Below are 18,660 nucleotides of genomic sequence, written 5' to 3' on the forward strand. Positions count from 1 at the left end.
GTTGCTCTTCATTTAAGTACTGTTATTATTTAAAGTTGTGACCATTATTCATGGGACAGTCATTGTTACTGTTATATTGCTGTATGAAGACTGCTGTTCATATTGTTGTTAGAAGTTTAATGAATATATCACGTCTGTTGTTGAAATAATTGGAAAAGGCTGATATAATTTCAAATGGGTTTTAAATGAAGTCAGTTACTAAGGGCAATATATAAAGTGCTGTGCATGTGTGTTTCTATAGGGTTATTATTTTTTTTGTATTCTTTAACGACTAGAATTTGGGAGGATTGTACATTTTTAAGAACATATCCTAATTGTACAATCTTCCCAAATTATAGACTTAGTTCACTGAACCAATAGGTAACTATATAGTGTAGACTACTGTACATTCATGTAACAACAGGGAGAGGACACTTCAATGGTTTCTGACCTTATATTTTGCTGGGGGGAAATAACTGATGAATATACTCTGTTACATTCATGTTTACAGTGTGCATGAAATGTATCACTTGTTTCTAGATTTTAGAGTCCAATTTCTTCAGTGTCTTTCTTGTCCATATATACGAGGGAGCAAAGGATATAAACTCGTCCTCTATAAAAAAAACACGTGAGAAAAAACGTGGCAGATAATAGTGGACCGAAAATATACATTTACGAACTACTGCTCTTAACTGAAAGCATTCAATGAGTCACTTGTCATTTGCAAAAACGAGCAGTGGAAGTTAATATGCCTTAAGCCCCGTTTACACGAAGGGAAGACGCAGATATTTTCCTGCGGTTTGGCCTCTCATTCACATGAAAACCCAGTTTTTATCACAGAAAACGATTATTTCTAAAAACTCCGGCCAAAGTGGAGATTTTGGAAAACCTTGTTTGCACGTTTGCATGTAAACTGAGACAAACAACGGTTTAGGCAGCCGAGAGAGAGAAAGAGTGGTTGCTGTTGTTGCTATTGTCGGGATTCTGATTGGTTGACGTGGGCTTGAGCTTCTCGTTACACTGCCACCTACAGTTCTGGCATGCTCTTAACTGCATTGACGGCATATATATACACGGGTACATATAAACGAACACTTTTCTGAAAACGGAGAGGTTGAAATGTCCGTTTATGAAAATAGCCGGCCACGTGTAAACATAGCATTAGGTAATTTATATTTTACTCCATGAGAGAGAGGGAGAAACAGAGTGAAAGAGATATTTACCCATCATATTCTAGCATTGTAGAAAATTGATCTTCATATTAAATTTCCTGAGTAACATTATCTTCTGCTTACTTTCAAGGCAAAGAGTACAAATGTTAATTTGTGCAAATGATTAGTGGCCTAATCCTTGAACCCTTGGTAGGATTATGACGGGTTCAATTCAGAGCAGTGGTCAGTTAATGTAGATTTTTAGGCTACTTACAATTCTAATACGGCTAAACTTGAGGCCTGTCTTCCAGCTGTTCAGAGCCGGTTATCAACAAATTTCTAGTTGCTTAATTCTGCTAAAACAGAAATTATGGTTATCGGACCAGCAAAACTAGGTCATCTTTTTGATCACATTACTTTGTCTCTTGATGAGATCAATCGCAGAGACCAAGTTACGAATCTTGGTGTGCTTTTTGGTCAGACACTCTCGTTTGATTTACATATAAAGGAGGTGACCAGAGTTGCTTTTTTCCATCTTAGAAACATCTCCAAGATCAGATCAATACTCTCGTTTAAGGACTCTGAGGTCCTCATTCATGCCTTTATGTCATCTAGGCTAGAATATTGTAATGTCCTTCTGTCGGGTCTGCCAAAGAAAAGTCTTCGGAGTCTGCAGTCATGTTCTGACCGGAGCCTCCAGATATGAACATATTACACCAGCGTTATCCTCTCTGCATTGGCTCCCTGTTCATGCCAGAGCAGACTTTAAGGTGTTGCAGCTAACTTATAAAATATTAAACGGCAGCGCACCGTTGTATCTTAAAGACCTAGTGAACCCTTATGTGCCTGCTCGAACCCTCGGAGGCTCCAGGTTGCAGCCAGAATACATTTTTTAGTTTAACTATAATCTGCATTTATTTTATAGACCGACATATATTTTTAAGTATTTTATTCATGAGTATGATAGTCTGAATTTATCTTGTAGACATATATTTTTAAAGTATTTTATTCATTTGTATTATTGCCATTACTGTTTAGTTAAAAAAACATATGACATATAAATATATCAAGTATTTTATTCCTTAGCATGATAGTCTGCATTTATCTTACTGTTTAGTTAAAAAAACACCAAATATATTTTTAAGTATTGTATTCATTAGCATGATAGTCGACGCAGGCTTTTATTTTGAAAAGTAGAAGCTCGGGGATGGCACCAGGCGGGACTGCATGAGACAGGACAGCATGACATGGGACGCTCCAGGCTGCAGCCATACAGTCTTGAATATTTACCTTCTCTGGTCACACAACTGTTAGAAACATGCCGGTATTCTTAGGTCGGGTAGAATCTACTGTATCTCTGTTGATCCTGTTCGTTTGTTTGCTGCTTTAATGGCTATACTAACGTTACAGCTGTAGTGCGCTGGGTTTACTGTTTTACAGGTATATCTGGCACCCTTCTGCACAGACCTGGCTCACCTCGAACGAGCCTATTATATCTCCGTCCTTGCCTTGGAACGCCTTGAGATCCCACAGGCTAATGTGGCTCAGGAAAGGGAAGTTTTGCGCTCCCTGCTGGAGCTGCTGCCCCTGTGACCTGACCCCGATATGCGGATGAAAACGGATGGATGGATGGATGGATGGATAGATAAATGGATGGATTTATCAGATATCCAAGTAATAAGCTGGAAAGATACGTCTAGATAAATTCTCCATCTCGGAAAGCAAAATAAATCCTAAAAAGTCCTACTGAAGCCATCTATTTAGAATAATTCAACTGTTCTGTACAGTAGATGTTTCCCTTATATTCTTATTTTTTGAACTATGATCCTTAAATATTTAACTTCAAAGTGACAGGTTTATTATACACAATAATCAGAGGGTAGGCTAACAGTGAATAGTGTATATCTTTCAAATTTTTTCATATTTAAACATCAAACAGAGGCTTTAGAGAACAGCGATACCTCATTTAGTACTGCCGGAATCTGTGCTGTGCAGTCAATCCAAGTCAAAAAGTACAATTCATTAGAAGTATAAAGTAAGATAATACCTTAAATGTACAGTACATGAGCAAATTTACTAAGTTACATTCAACCACTGATTTTATCTCTTCTTTTTAAAAGACAGTGGGTAAAATCGGCTCTTAAAACACTTTTATTTTGAAGGGCAGTGTGTAGCGGAAGTTGTGTTTGTGTTTTCGGGTCCCGCAAGAAGCTACGACCTCCGTCCCATTGTTTGCATTTTAGCTCGTGATGAGGACGGCGGAGTAAAAGGCGCCAGTGTTTGGTGTCCTTACAGAGAGAAACATCCCAAACTGCTGCATGAGGTTTTCAAACCTGAAACGGAGCTACAAAGAGCAGGTCTGTTTTCTCTTTCTCCGACCGGAAACGCGTTTACTGCTGTTGTTGCAGGGAGTCCGCGCGCTAAGCTAACGTTAGCCGCAGCTAGCTTCTGCTAACGTGTGTTATTGGATATGTTGTGAGCTCCGTGTTTTTCCTCAAATGCAGCTCGGGGAGAAGTAGAGGAGAGGCACTTCAACATGGACTCTGAGAGGAAACGGTCAGCTGGCCAGCGGAGAGGTGGGAGACGTTTACAATGTTCTATATTCTTCTTTTTTTCTTACTTAACGTTAACGTTACCCTGTTGGGGGAGATTCATTGTTGTATGAGCTGGCTCTGGTTTATAATGCCATATAACGTTTATTATTATCTTAGTTTGAAAGTCAGTCATAACTGAGAAACAGTGGTGGAAAGTAACGAAATACATTTACTCACGTTACTGTATTGAGTAGTTTTGTTGTGTATTTTGTATGTTTCAAGTAGTTTTTAAAATCGGTATTTTAAAATGTACTTGATTACATTTTGAGTGAAGGATTGTATTTCGCTACATTACAAATCCCAGCTGTTACTGAGTAAAAAAAAAAAAAAAACGAAAGGAAGAAAAAAAGGGCCTGGAATGACTAAACCAGACTAGATTGTAATGCACCCTGAATGCACCAGCATTCTTTATTTTGCGCGAAGGTATGCAGCTTCTTCTTCTCTGGTTGCAAGTCGCAATTAAAAAGAAGTAGAAGAAGAACTGCAATGTGTCCCACCCAAGGGGGTAAGCTTCGCTTCAGAACTCGAGCCATCATGGCGCCATTTTGTTGCTACCTGGCCATCACCTCCTGTTAGCATTCCGCTGACAGCCATTTTTTTTTTTACGTCACTTGACTGCGAATAACTTTACATCTGAAGCGTTTAAAGACTCTATTTGTCCATTGTTTATTTCTAAAGAAACTCGACAATGTATAAAAGGGCCCATTACCTTGTACCTCACGTTATGATTCCGTAGCAGATGTTTTTGTAAAAATAGGCTAAGGATTGTGTCATAACCACGCAACTTACTGTCGCATAGTCGAAAAATGACCGTATTGCCAGGAGAAACCATAGACGGCCAAGCTCGCAGGCAATCTGGGGGCGTGGAGCTATTGTCTATGGCGTGGAGCTTATATACCGTCTTTGGCGTGGAGGCATGCAGTCAAGTGAGAAGGTGAGAAGCCCATAGAGAGTTTAAGAAAAACATCGGAAGAAAATATTTCAGCTTTATTATAATATTTCAGTTTTCAGCAACGTTTTGATGGATTGGAATTACTCATACTTCGACATGTGGCAATTGAATTCGTAGGAAATAACATTTATCCACGAACAAGTATATTTTAAGAAATTTATATGTTGTTAAATAATGAAGTAGGGTTAACAAGGTATACACGGGGGATGGGGAAATTATACAGCCAATGGAGAGAAAAAAAACTTCTCAATGCCAATTGCGGTTAACGTTATTCCTTTATTTATTTACACATCTACGCGAAGATGAGGGATCCCTTTAATAATGGTTGAAGCCGTCTACAAGATGCTCGACACCTCCTTGCCTGTGCCTGATCATAGTGCCTGATGAGCTGAACCACATCCATAGGGCCGCTTTGATAGGGGCAACAAGGAGGTAGCCATCAACATTGAGCCCCCCACCTCCCCTCACACACCACCCATACAATGTTACTGTTATTACACTGCAAATATCTAGACATACTGTACATATGTTGTTCATACTGCATATCCATGTGTTCTGCTCTTATACTGTTAATATACTGCACATAGCCTTACTGTAAACCATACCACTTGGTTAACTGTATACTACTGTGTACACTGCACTATGCCACTATACTGTAATATCCAAATTGTTGTCTGGACGATATGCAAAATTGGGATCCCCCAAACATGAAAAGAGCTGAAGGAAGTTAAAGAGAAAACAAATAACGCACACTATAACCTTCTAAACAATTATATGTAGCGATTTTAATACTGTAGGGGTTTGTTTGACTGTATTTTTTGTACAAAATCACGATCTACTAGTTCTTACCTTGCGCGTTATGACGTTCACTCATGTCAACAAAGATGGCAGCGCGCGATTGTGCAGTGGCTCTCCTGTCGGTGTATATTTATAAAAGTACGTACAGCCACACTGAACTAATCAATACAGGACCACGATATAACACAGCCTTTACGAGAGCCTTCCAGGCGGCTCATAACATCCCGGAGGAAGTAGCCTGACCGAGCCCTCCAGGTTGTTGTCGGCGCTAGCACGCCGAGCTAGCTATCTACCGGCAGGATGAGAAAATAACTCCGGCACGACCAGAGGCGGAGGACTGCAGTGTTGTGCACAATGAATGGAGTACCAACTGCAGGATCGTTGCCCAGGACGGCTCACCTGACCTGGTGCCCTGTCGGTAATATACCGACCATTTTATTTACTACGAGAATAGCACACTGCCGTCTACATAGCCCCCGATGCTAACGTTAGCAAAAGTTTGGTTCACTGCTAACCATAGTGAACAAACTGCAGCGCGATCACCTGTTTACGGGATACAGGGGACTTTTACAAGGCGTCCTTAAAGTCTGTTCCCCTCCAGCTTTCTCCCAGCATGTAGATTGTGTTACTAGAGGGAAGAACACACTAGACCATGTATACTCTAACATCAAGAAAGCCCACAGAACTGCACCTCTCCCTCACCTGGGCCAGTCAGGTCACATCCAACTCCTGATCCCAGCATAAATCTCGGTCAGGACTATACAGCCAAGTAGGACTATCAGAACCTAGTCTGACCCGGCCTTGTCCCAGCTCCAGGACTGCTTCCAATAAGGACATGGTTGTGTGCAATATGTTACAGAACAGAGCCCTTTGTTTATTGTTATGATTTCATCTTGCTTGTACATTTTCCCAAGAGAACCACTGAAATAGCCTCCGAACAGGGCTTCTTTTAATTTCTAGAAGGATTTCAAAAATATCGTCTGAATATCGATATCGAGATATTGAAAAACAATATTGAGATATTCATTTTTGTCAATATCTCCCACCGCTAATGCAGATATACAATAAATCACAAATGAATTGCTCTTATCTGTTCATTGAAATAATAAGACAATATAGGTATTACACAACGTTTGAGGGCTTTGCATTCTATGCTACTGCTTACTGTTAAACCTTAATTATAGTGTGAAGTCATGCCATGTATTGATTTGCAGTGTGTCAGTTGGGTTACCTATTTGGACTTGTACTGAAGGCTTCATGGCCATAGTCTCTCCTGCTGTCCCCGAGGTGGAGGATGGGGACAAGTCCTAGAAAAATAAAAAGGAACAGTACAGAGCACGTTAGCTTTGGTATGACTAAATAACAACATTACAACTAACAGGTGACATCTTATTTTAGCAAAATCTCATACAGTTCCGAAATATATCCTAGGGTCCTGTTTCTTCAGAGACGGCATTGTTTGCTAATTCAGGAGCTGACAGGGATTATATTTGGACCCAATCTGTTTTCTAGTTGTACAATTCAAATCAACTTGTGTAATACTTCCTTTGGGCACCTACAATTGATTGTTAGGCATGGTGTAGGCTAACAGCTTAATGTTAGTATTTAAACCTATGTGGAAAGAAAAATAAAAAGGGCAACCCTCAGTTATAGATGTTATTGGTGACATTATTGTCCATCTATTAACTATCTGTTATTCAACAGGCCAAAGCAGACGCTTTTGTCCAAAGCGATTTACTGATTAACTTTTTTATATGACTGATTCGCCATTTTCTTTTGCGATGTAGCTAGATAACAGTTGACGCCATTTTGTGGTTATATTCGGCCAAAATTAACGTTATACAACATTTGCAAGCAAGCATTTTATATTTACCGATGCCTCCGCTAGCTTAAATCATATATAACTTAATCTGGCGTTATATTTTAAAATAAATAAATGCTATTCAAAATGACCAAATAATTAATCATAATACTTAGCAAAAGTTGCTTGTCTAAAATTAATGTTCTAGAACATGTGCAAGCAAGCATGTTATCTTTACCAGTAGTGCCTCAGCTAGATGATACTGTATATGCATTAACTTACTGGTACTGGCATTGTATTTTAAAATAAATAAATACTATGCAAAACGACCAAATAATTAATCATAATACTTAGCAAAAGTTGCTTGTCTAAAATTTATGTAATACAACATGTGCAAGCAAGCATGTTATCTTTACCAGTAGTGCCTCAGCTAGATGATATATGCATTAACTTAATCTGGCGTACTGGCGTTATATTTTAAAATAAATAAATACTATGCAAAACGACCAAATAATTAATCATAATACATAGCAAAAGTTGCTTGTCTAAAATTAACGTTACATCATGTGCAAGCAAGCATATCTTTACCAATGCCTCAGCTAGCTTAAATGATATATGCATTAACTTAATCTGGCGTACTGGCGTTATATTTTAAATTAAATAAATACTATGCAAAATGACCAAATAATTAATCATAATACTTACCAAAAGTTGCTTCTCGTGATCCATCACGGTCTCTGCGAGATTCGTAATGATTGAGATTTCTCATGGCACAGCTACTAGAAGACTTGCATCTTTCAGACACGTTGCTCACGTCACATTTACGTTGTCTCTGTCAGTTGGAGGCTGCGCAGTAAAGCTGGCCATCACCGGAAAAGTGCTTCTAATAGCCTTCACTGGTCTCTGTCCAGAGCAACGGGGTCTATTGGTCCATTTTATATATGTCAATGGTCACACCAATAGACTGTTAATATTAATATACAGTCCATAGTCGCACCCATATTGTCTATGGTAGCACCGTCGGACCCATATGTATATATCTATGCGTCGGACCCATGGATGTATTAGTCTGGTTGGTGTATAACTGCTTAAAATAACGGTCGGGCTTGGATGTGTCGGCGAGCGGCAAACTGAGTGGGAGACGTCAGCATGGACGTAAATGAGCTGTCATCCCTAAAAAATGACTTGACTGATGCAGAGTGCGCACCGACATCTGAAGCTTTGCTAGTTATGCTGCAAAAGCAACAAGGCATCCAGATATGCAGCAGTCAAGACCAGCTTTGTGACAAACTACAAAATCGCCAAAACAGTAAGCCATTTTCTGAAGGGGAGTTTATTAACGAGTGTTTTAATGGACTCTGTAATATCGCTAATATGCCCAGAGGAAAAAAAGAGACGTTTGAGAATGTGTCGCCTGACATAAAATTAATATTGAGTAGAATTGAGTTTAGCCAATGTGTCCGGCCCTCCACAACAGTCCCTGATTCTCATGTGGCCCCTTGGGCAAATTAATTGCCCACTCCTTCCAGGACAACGTATGTAGGAGAATTAATTCACATACATCTAATTAGCTCATATGGGCTACTTAGGCGTAGAAGCTAGCTGCTATAGTCTGGGCTGTGAACATTAGGGTCTGTTTATAATAATATAATTAACAGTCTATGGGTCTAAACCATTTATGGAGTCAAAACACATGATTTGGCCTTGGTTTGTTTGTGACAAAAAGAAGGATGGCCCTCAGAACTAACAAGTTATGGTACTTTCACTTTCAGTTGATTGTTTGAAAACATTTTACGGGATGGTCTGAACTAAAATTGCACATTATATCTTTCTAAGGGTCTTAAATAACATGTCTGACATGTGTTAATGTTGTTATTACATGTGTATACCTTTTGTATAGATTTTGCTTTAATTAAAAACAAGCAGCAGCAGCTTCGGCAGTAGTTTTGGTGAGATAACCACGACAACTAACACATCCACGTGTCTCCATTTCAAACATCACTGCAGATTGACTGCTTTTAGCAGCAGAGGTTGATTGTGGGCGACATACTGTTGTGGTTAGCTCGCCGAAACTACTGCCGGTTGCCGAAGTTGCTGGCTGGCTACGCAACGTTAATTCTGCTAGCATACGTACAGGCTAACTATAGCCAGTTAGCTTTGTGTGTAATGTTACCAAAAAACACCTATCTCGTAGGAGCAAAGCTTAATATTTCAGTCAATAAAAGTATGATACAAAAGGAGCACTAATGCCACATTAAGTCTGAGCAATTTTATTGATTCTGCGATATAAATCGATATTTTATTCCCCAAGAAAGTATCGATTTTTATGCCGCGAGTATCGATACATAAGTCCCATTCAAATCCCCCGTGTTTACCCCCGTTCGCATTGCAGGAAGAGCGATTTGGTCAGCCAGCCGCTAGTGTCGCTGTAGAGCAGCCAACGTCAACTGGTGGCCCGCCGCCAAAGCTTTTAGTCTGGCCCCCAGAGTAATCATGAATTCACAAAATGTAAAGAGGAAAAAATGTGTTCTGTTATTTATCATTTCAAGCATTTAGAGCAAAAACCCAGCCCACTGTATTTACATCTCTATTCACATGCCGGGATTCTCTACAGCGATGACCGAGCTCCACACACACCGCTGAGCCGAGATGTGTGTGCGTTAAAACACACACACCGCTGAGCCGAGATGTGTGTGTGTTAAAAGCACCTGACTGGGAACGATACAGAGTTACCAACGGCCACTGGGGCAGATGAACTCACGCTGGTCTCTTTTCTGTAAATAGGCTACAATTAAACCTTTGTAAGTAGAAAGTCAATACTTATCAATGCACTCACCTGTGTAGACCGGCATAAACATGTAGAAAGAGATATTTCAATCTGCTCCTACCACCGCGCTGTTTAACACAAACACAGCTCTACTCTGCAAATAGCAAATTTTTACAAACAAGCTAAAACAAAAGCTGTCGGTTTGTAGTCTAACTGTTTATCTTAGGTTGCTAGGAATCTTGAAATTTTGACAAATTCTTGTAAACCTCACTGCTGGCTTAACAAACCAAACCCTCCGCTAGAGCGGACAATCTGGAGCTACTTAATATGCACGTGAATGACGTGATGATTGTTATGTTCAGTGATGATGATGATGGTTGTATTATTTTGCAACAACATTGTTTCATTGCAAATGAGGCATACGTGACGAGTGCATAGCTTGCTTATCAGTCCATTCATCATTAAAGTTGGGCTTTTGGCTTTTCCACTTCAACTTTTTGCTTCAGCGTATTTGACCGTGACATGTTTACCTGACAACAGCCTTTCTTTCTGCAAGTATTTTCCACCAATCAGGATGCTGCATACTACAATCATTTTTCCATAATCACTCACACTTAACCATCACTCCTCAGTGGACTGCCTCCTAGTCTGAGATCTTTTTCTAGTTAAAGAGCCAGTTATCATTAGGGAGTTTGCATGTTTTTTAGGAGTTTGCTCACACTAATACATTTAAATAAAAAATAAAAAATAGCATTAATTCAGTAAGATAGTGAACAAGAATAGGCGTATTAGGTATAAATTCATTTTATTTTATTTTATTTGAAAGTCCGGCCGCCAGAGTGCTTAGAAAAATTCTGAAATAAATGTAGTTGATGATCCCTGCTGTAGACTCTCTGTTCAGTCAGAGACATATATTGTGTAATTGATGTTTTCAGTTCAATTAATTAAATCCAAGTAAATGGAACACTCACAAGATGTCAACAAAATCACTCGGTCCCCTTTAAAACTTTCAGAAAATTATATAAGCTTAACATACGTACAGTCTAACTATAGCCAGTTAGCTTTGCGTGTAACTAGAGATTTTAACTTTCTAAAGCGGGCGCAATCGCTTGTTTGTAGTGATGCACCGATGTGAAAATTGTGGCCGATACCGATAACCGATATTAATATTGCTGTTATGGCCGATACCGATATTTACCGATGTCGATATCTCTGTATAGAACACATTTTTTATGATAAACAAATAAGGAACTATTTTTTAAAAGGCATTTTTTTTTACTTTTGTGATCTATTTTCAGAAATCATTGATATTAGGCACCTTTACCTGTGTGCAAAATATGACTGTCATCAGATTTTCAGAAGAAAAAATAACTATTTATATAAAAATAAATTTTTAAAAGGATACAAGTGTGTCCTGAATTCACACTATGAATAAGCCAACCCTGAGTATTCACAATAAACATCTAACTCACTTAAGACCAAGTCACTGTATTCTGTGAACATTGTTCAACAGTTCAAAACTTTAAAGTACAGTAGTAGGCCTTAAATGGCCAAAGCCAAAAGTATTGAAAGAGGTAAAATGTGAAAATGGAGCCAGAACAAACTGGACTGAACAGACACTGGCTTTTGCAGTCTGAACTGGAAGTACAGTAACTGCCAAGTACTTTAGGGTTATGCCTAACCCTCAAAATTATAGAAATTGGTGCCTTCTAGGCCGAGATAACCCAGAAAATGTGTTTTTTGCTCATATGGATGAAAGACATCAAATCCCAGAATGCACTTGCTTCGCTGCTTAGACTCTACTCCCAAGCCACATCCACCTACAGACCCACAGTGAGGCAGCATTCAACTCAACCCAAATGTGTTTTATTGTCATTTCAACCATATACACGAAACAACATTTCACCGTGGCTGTAATGGTTACACATTTAAAATATATAAAAACGACATCCGAAACAGGTGTTTACAGTCAACCAAGCGCTAATGCTAGTATGCATTAGCTGAACTTTACGTGTGTGTGCAATAGCTACATGTAGCAGATTATAAACACAGTTGTAAATTTGCGTGAAATGTAGAATGGTCGGCATTTACTAGTCACAAACTTCCCCAGCAGTTAGCATTTAGTTGGATACAAGCAGCTAATTAAAGCCCGTGTTAATACAGCCCATCTCCACTCTTACCCGGCAACATGTTTCCACAACAAGAAAAACACTGTAGTCTCTGAAGTCGCGATGGGAGTTTCTTTTAAGTTGGATGTACTCCAGTTTGTTGTCTAATGAGCAGACACTTGCAACCAGGATTGATGGAACAGGTGGCTGGCTAGCGCTAGTCTTCCACCTAGCTAGGTTAGCTAGACTCCAGCCCCCGTTTGCGTTTCACCGCTGAAAATGTCCCCCCATTATCGCGACTGCTGCCCACTTCAGCTGCCACCGCTGCCCACTTCGGCCGCCTCCGCTGCCCTCTTCGGCCGCCGCCGCTGCCCACTTCGGCCGCCGCCGCTGCCCGCTGGTCAAACTAACCTGTACGGCGGGCCGCAGCAACCGAACAGCAACCTCTTATTCCCGAACATTCATCTCTCCCCCGCCCACCGAGAGCCGGTGGTCTACTAAAGTTTCCAGTGTCCCACTTCGCCGCAGATTCCGTCTGCAAAAACCAACATCCCCGCCCACACTTTTTCTTCTTCTTCTTCTTCTGATTTCAGCAGTATAGACGCTGTTAAGCGTATTACTGCCCTCCACAGGTCAGATTTAAATCTAAATTCTCATCTAAGCCTACACACGTCAAATACACAGGAATGATTCACATTGGCCCTATTCATCGGCCCTGTTTTGACATCGGAACGATACCGATGTGTAAAAAAATGACCATATCGGCCGATATTATATCGGCGGCCGATATATCGTGCACAACTACTTGTTTGCTAAGAGTCGGTGACTGTGATTGTGTAATGGTGTTCACGAGATAGATACCAACCTTTCGTGAACTTGTGAATTTAGCCAGCCGTCTTCTCTCCTTGATGGAGACAGACGCTGTGTGCACAGTGGGCTCGTTGGTATTTTAAGCCTCCAACGTCGCCTTACAGGCAGCTAACAGTCTCCTTAAACCTGCCTTAAAAATAACCATTGCCGCGCTGCCTGGAAGCGATGTTGGGGGCTAAAACCACCAAACACCCCACTGTGGGAGGGGCTGTGTGTGTGTTTATGTGAGTGAGACACAAGTGACAGAGAGATGGAGGAGAGCAGGGAAAGGAAATGCAGAAGAATGTGTTTTTTAAATAGCCTTAAAAAATATAAATAAAAACAATTAATAACTAAACGCAATGTGCGGCAGCCGGTGTTGATAGTGAGGCACACCGCCACACATTAGTCTCTGTGTGGGAAACACTGTACATACTAAAATTGAATGACAAAATTGCAAATTGAATGATAAAATTGCAAATTGAATTGCATACCTGCAAACTTTTTTTTATTCGCTTTTCGGTTCCAAAGCAAAATGGAACCGCCAGGTTGCTCTTAAGTATGGCAGGAAACAATCACCACAAACTCCTGGGCAGTTCAGTGCTTGTGTTTGGTTTTTGTACCTTCATAGTGTTTTCTTTTTGTGGCAGCGGTAAAGGCAAAGATGTTTCCTGGTAAGTGAAAAGCAGACTGACAAGAATGATCAGCGGTAACCTAATTGTCCACCATAGGATGATGTTGGGTTGCTTTTCTCCAAAAGATGAATCATTCACAACTTTTTGTCGCAGGCATTCACAATGACTTGAAAGACCTGCGTTTTCGCCAGATTGTCTGACAAGTGAGGCAGAATTTGTAAATGAATGCTTATCCAGCATTGGCAACATGCTGCTAATCTCCCCATGAGTGGTGCATCTTGTCTAGCAGCTCCTCCAACTTTTAGACACACCAGCTAGCAGGGCCGTTTCTAGCCATACAAGGTCCGACTTCTTCTTAAGGACAAGCAGGACTGTTGTTGCCAACTTGTCCTTTGGTTGTGGTGTGACTGATTTACCTCTAGTCTCTAACCTTTTCTAATGAATTTAAATAAAAAGGTAGATCATATAATCATTTTCAAAACATTAAAAACTGTTACTGTTATTTCTTTTTAAAAGGCAGCAATACATTAATTAAAATCTACAGTGAAATAATAATGCATAATCATGAAACTGTGATAATTTTCAGAGCATAATCGCACCAACAAAGTCTATAATTGTTGCATCCCTAACAGCATAATTGGACAATCCTCATGCTTTTTTTTTGAGCTACCAGTGTGACGGCAAACAAAAAATTGTTAAATCTTGTTGGCTCCAACTGGACTTCATGGTGCATTCAGCTGACCCTCTGTAAACTCATATTGCATTCATGTCCCCCTTGTTATTGTGAGTGTCAGTGCTGGAAAAAAATATTTAAATCAAAGATTGAATTGAAAATCCTGACACCCCTAATTATTATGAGAGTGAATAGAGCTACTTGTCAAATGATTGTTAAGATTCCCATTAATAGCTGCTATTTTGTGTTTCACCTTTACCTTCAGATGTCCAGAAAGTGATTGTTGGTGAAGAACATCAGCAGGAGTGGAGCTCCAGTCTGGACCAGGAGGACACAAAGCCCCCAGACATTAAAGAGGAACAGGACGAACTCTGGATCAATCAGGATGGAGAGCAGCTTCAAGGGCTGGAGGAGGCTGTTATCACCAAGTTCACATTCACTCCTGTCCCTGTGAAGAGTGAAGATGATGAAGAGAAACCTATGTTCTCACAGCTCCATCAAAGACAAACTGAAGAGATCAAAACAGAAGCTGATGGAGAGGACTGTGGAGGACCAGAACCAGCCATGAAATCAGATCCAGATACACATTTACAACCAGACACTGATAACGAGACTGGAGACTCTTCTGAACATGAGACTGATGACAGTGATGAAGAGACCAGAGAACCTCAGTCAGGTCTAAACTCTCTGACTAATGATAGATTCTCTGTTGTTGATTCAAGATGTACTACCGGTGAGAAAGCATTTAGCTGCTCTGAGTGTGGAAAAAGATTTGGCACCAATGGACATCTGAAGAGACACATGGGAACCCACACAGGAGAGAAACTATTTAGCTGCTCAGTCTGTAAAAAAGCTTTTAAAGAGAGTGTAAGTTTAAAGAGACACATGAGAATTCACACAGGAGACAAACCATTCACGCTGCCAAAATCTTGCAAGCTGACGATCACACAAATCACTTTCGTAGCAGCCAAACCAAATTCTGTCATTGATTTACAAAAAAACCCTTTCACAAGGCGATCGCTGGAAGCAAAAAAGAGGATAAAGGATCTCGGACCGGACCAACCCGACTTACAAATCCAGCAGCAGGCCAGTGACCGAGGACGAAACTACACCCGGGGCTTCACCCGCTCTTGTTATGGGAAACGGAGTTGGCTGGCTGGATGTAATGTTAGCAATGCCTTTTTCTGCTTTCCCTGTCTTTTATTTCAAAGTGTCGGCACTGAGGTTTTGTGGACAACAACGGGGGTAAGAGACCTAAAACATCTTTCTGAAAAATGCAAACGTCATGAAAGTAGTCGCAGCCATCTTGATAATAGCATTAAGCTAACGTTTTTTGGCAGAGTTAGCATTGCTGAACAACTTGATGAAGGCTACAGGATTGGCATTAGAAGGCACAACGAAGAGGTGACAAAAAACCGTCACATACTGTCCACGATAATAGACCGTGTGAAATTTAGTGGAGCCTTTGAGTTGGCTTTACGTGGCCACGATGAGAGTGAGAGCTCAGATAACCCCGAGATGTTTCACGGGTGGGTGGATTTTGCTGCCTCTCTTGACGGAGCTTTGAAAGAGCACCTTGACAGGGCCACTGTATTTAAGGGAACATCTAAAACTATACAGAACGAGCTACTGGACTGTATGTTGTCTGTTACAAGAGAACAAATAATCAAAGAAGTCCAGACAACTGATTTTTTATCAATCCAGGCAGTTGAAATGACAGATATTGCCACACAGCCCCAACTTTTGCTTGTGCTGCGCTACATAGACGCCAAAAACAACGTGCAGGAAAGATTTTTTGAGTTCATCCCCCTGCAGTCCGCTACAGCTGAGTCCATTGCTACTGCATTAAAAGGGCGTCTTGCTACTATCCTTCCTGAGGATCAGAAAAGTAAGCTCATCTGCCAGGCATATGATGGGGCCACCACTTCAGCTGTTCAGAGGAAAATACAAGATGTGTACCCAAATGCCCACTACATCCACTGCTACGCACATCAGCTCAACCTGATAATGCAACAGGCCACCTCTCACATATCCAAGGTGAGAATTTTTTTTTCTAACATTGGTGGATTTTCCAGCTTTTTTTCCAAGTCACCCAAGCGGACATGTTTTCTGGATGAAGTGGTTGCCCATAGACTGCCAAGATCCGGCACCGTCAGATGGAACTTTCATAGCCGTGCCATCAATACTGTTTTTGAGCACAGAGGGGATCTCATTCGCTGTTTTGAGAGCATACAAGACTCAGGTGACTTTGACCCCAATACTGTCAGAGAAGCAGGAGCCCTGGCCATGCTACTGGAGGATCAGGATTTTAAGTTCTTTCTGGAACTTTATCACCACATCACGCCACACGTCGACTTCCTCTGTGCCAAGCTCCAGGAGAAGAACATTGATTCGGTCCATATCAAAGGGAGCATCCAACAGTTCCAACAGGAAATACAAAAGATCAGGTAATTGTATTCCTGTAATATGATCATTTGCTTTCTCTTTCATTATTAACTCTCTTTTTATTTTGCCAATATTATAATACATTATCTGTGTCCTTTGCAGAAACTCTCTCCATTCCATTGGTGAGCAAAGCAGTGGTTCTCGGCCAATAAAGAGGCGCCGGGCGCTCAGTCCAGAAGGCTGCGAAAGGATTGCAGCGGAGGTGAGTTTGTTATAGAAATCAGTCAATACCATTTCACATTATTGTTGTCCTGCCCACTTATCATATTCTACAGACTCAAGAAAACCTTTTTTTGTTTGGTATAAAACCTTACAAAAAAACATAATTTTAATATTATACAACAGCATCCTGAAAAGAATAGATACACAACATAAAAATGCTCAAAAGCAATATGAAGTCATGAATTACCCACAAAAAAACTACACACCAAAAACTACTGTGTCTTGTATGGGACAAAAAAACTCATATGGCTCTATTTTCTTTTGAAAGTCATTGCAACAATGACAACTAGTGGCCTACTCTGGGCTACTACCTTAGATTTACGTGTATATATATTTTTAATTATCTCTATAGGTCTGTGACACCATCCTTGGACACACTAGGGAGCGTTTCTCCTTCGCAGACCAGCTCGTCTGTGCCACCTTGTTGCAGGGGGACAGGTTTGAGGAGTACAAGGATACCTTTCCTGAAGATGCATTGAGCAGCACCATGAAAGCGTACCCGATGCTCAGTGGAAGCAAGCTGAAGACAGAGCTCAGTCTCATCTACAGCAAGGAAGAGTTCAAAGCCTGCCGTGGTGCCGTGGACCTATTCCAGCTGTTCATGGAGAATAATCTCGAGGAAGTCTTTTCCGAAACTGTGACTCTCCTAAAAGTTGTCATTACCACACCCATGACCACGGCTGAAGCTGAGAGGTGCTTCTCAACCTCGAAAAGAATAAAAACTTTTCTCAGAAACCCCGTGACCCAGGAGAGGCTGAATGCACTGGCCATGCTGTCCATGGAAAAGAGACTTGTTACTGAGATGACAGACTTTAATCAGAGAGTCATTGAGAAATTTGCTGGCCAGAAGGGAAGGAGAGCAACATTTATGTTCAAGTAGTTAACATGCTTTTTGGTAGTGGGTGGAAGGATATAGTTTAAAAAAAAAGAAAACTCAGTCAGTGTCACTATCTTCTTATGTTTGTAACTTGAATTTTGTATCATATTGTCTTGCTCTTCTTAATTACATAGCCTAGTTGTTTAAATGAAGTAGTGCTGGTTGTTTTGCCCAGTTTTGAAGTGCTGCTTTCTATTTATTTAAACTTGGTGCGTGGCAATTACTGTACTAATAAACATGGTTACAATATGTTGATCAAATGTTAAAATTGTATTCTTTATAGTTTAACTTGCAACATCATCTTAAATCTGTAGTTATTGCAACACCTACAGTGTAAAACATGATAAATCCATTTTTATTCTGATATCTTGAGGTGAGAGAGACTCCTTTTGAAAATGGCTTTACTTTGGAACCTGTTATGGACAAGCATGACATGGTCAGTATCAATGGATTCCTTAGATTGTTAAGTTTCATATGATACCAAATATATTCACTAGCTAGCTAGCATCGCCGCTCAAGCTGTACAAGAAGGTGAACGTTGGCACGCTTCAAAATGTAGCAAACTCACTGCCACTATAACAACATAGAGCAAATTGTAAATGCACTCCAACAATGATGATGAAAATGTAAATGTAATTTATTTGACGACAAAGTCCTAATAATATCAAGTTACCTGGAGGAACGTCAAGTAGTTTCTGGCAACCGTCTCTGAAACATTTAACAAGGCTTTTTCATATAAATTAACGGTGGTTGGTATCCATAAATGTTGCATTACTGCCATCTACTTGAGAGTGCTGGGATCGTTACTT

At 40.4% G+C, this 18,660-nt stretch overlaps 1 protein-coding gene across 1 annotated transcript; it reads left to right on the top strand.

Moving 5' to 3' along the window:
• Nucleotides 1-14,825: 14,825 nt before the first annotated feature.
• LOC114550694 (zinc finger MYM-type protein 1-like) lies at nt 14,826-18,062 on the top strand. The gene is made up of 3 exons (XM_028571458.1): nt 14,826-16,754; nt 16,855-16,954; nt 17,327-18,062. Exons 1-3 carry the CDS (start codon nt 14,872-14,874, stop codon nt 17,852-17,854), a joined length of 2,511 nt encoding a protein of 836 aa, XP_028427259.1. The 5' UTR covers nt 14,826-14,871; the 3' UTR covers nt 17,855-18,062.
• The last annotated feature ends 598 nt before the right edge of the window (nt 18,063-18,660 follow it).

This window comes from Perca flavescens, chromosome 24, assembly GCF_004354835.1.
Source record: "Perca flavescens isolate YP-PL-M2 chromosome 24, PFLA_1.0, whole genome shotgun sequence".
Classification (NCBI taxonomy): Eukaryota; Metazoa; Chordata; class Actinopteri; order Perciformes; family Percidae; genus Perca; species Perca flavescens.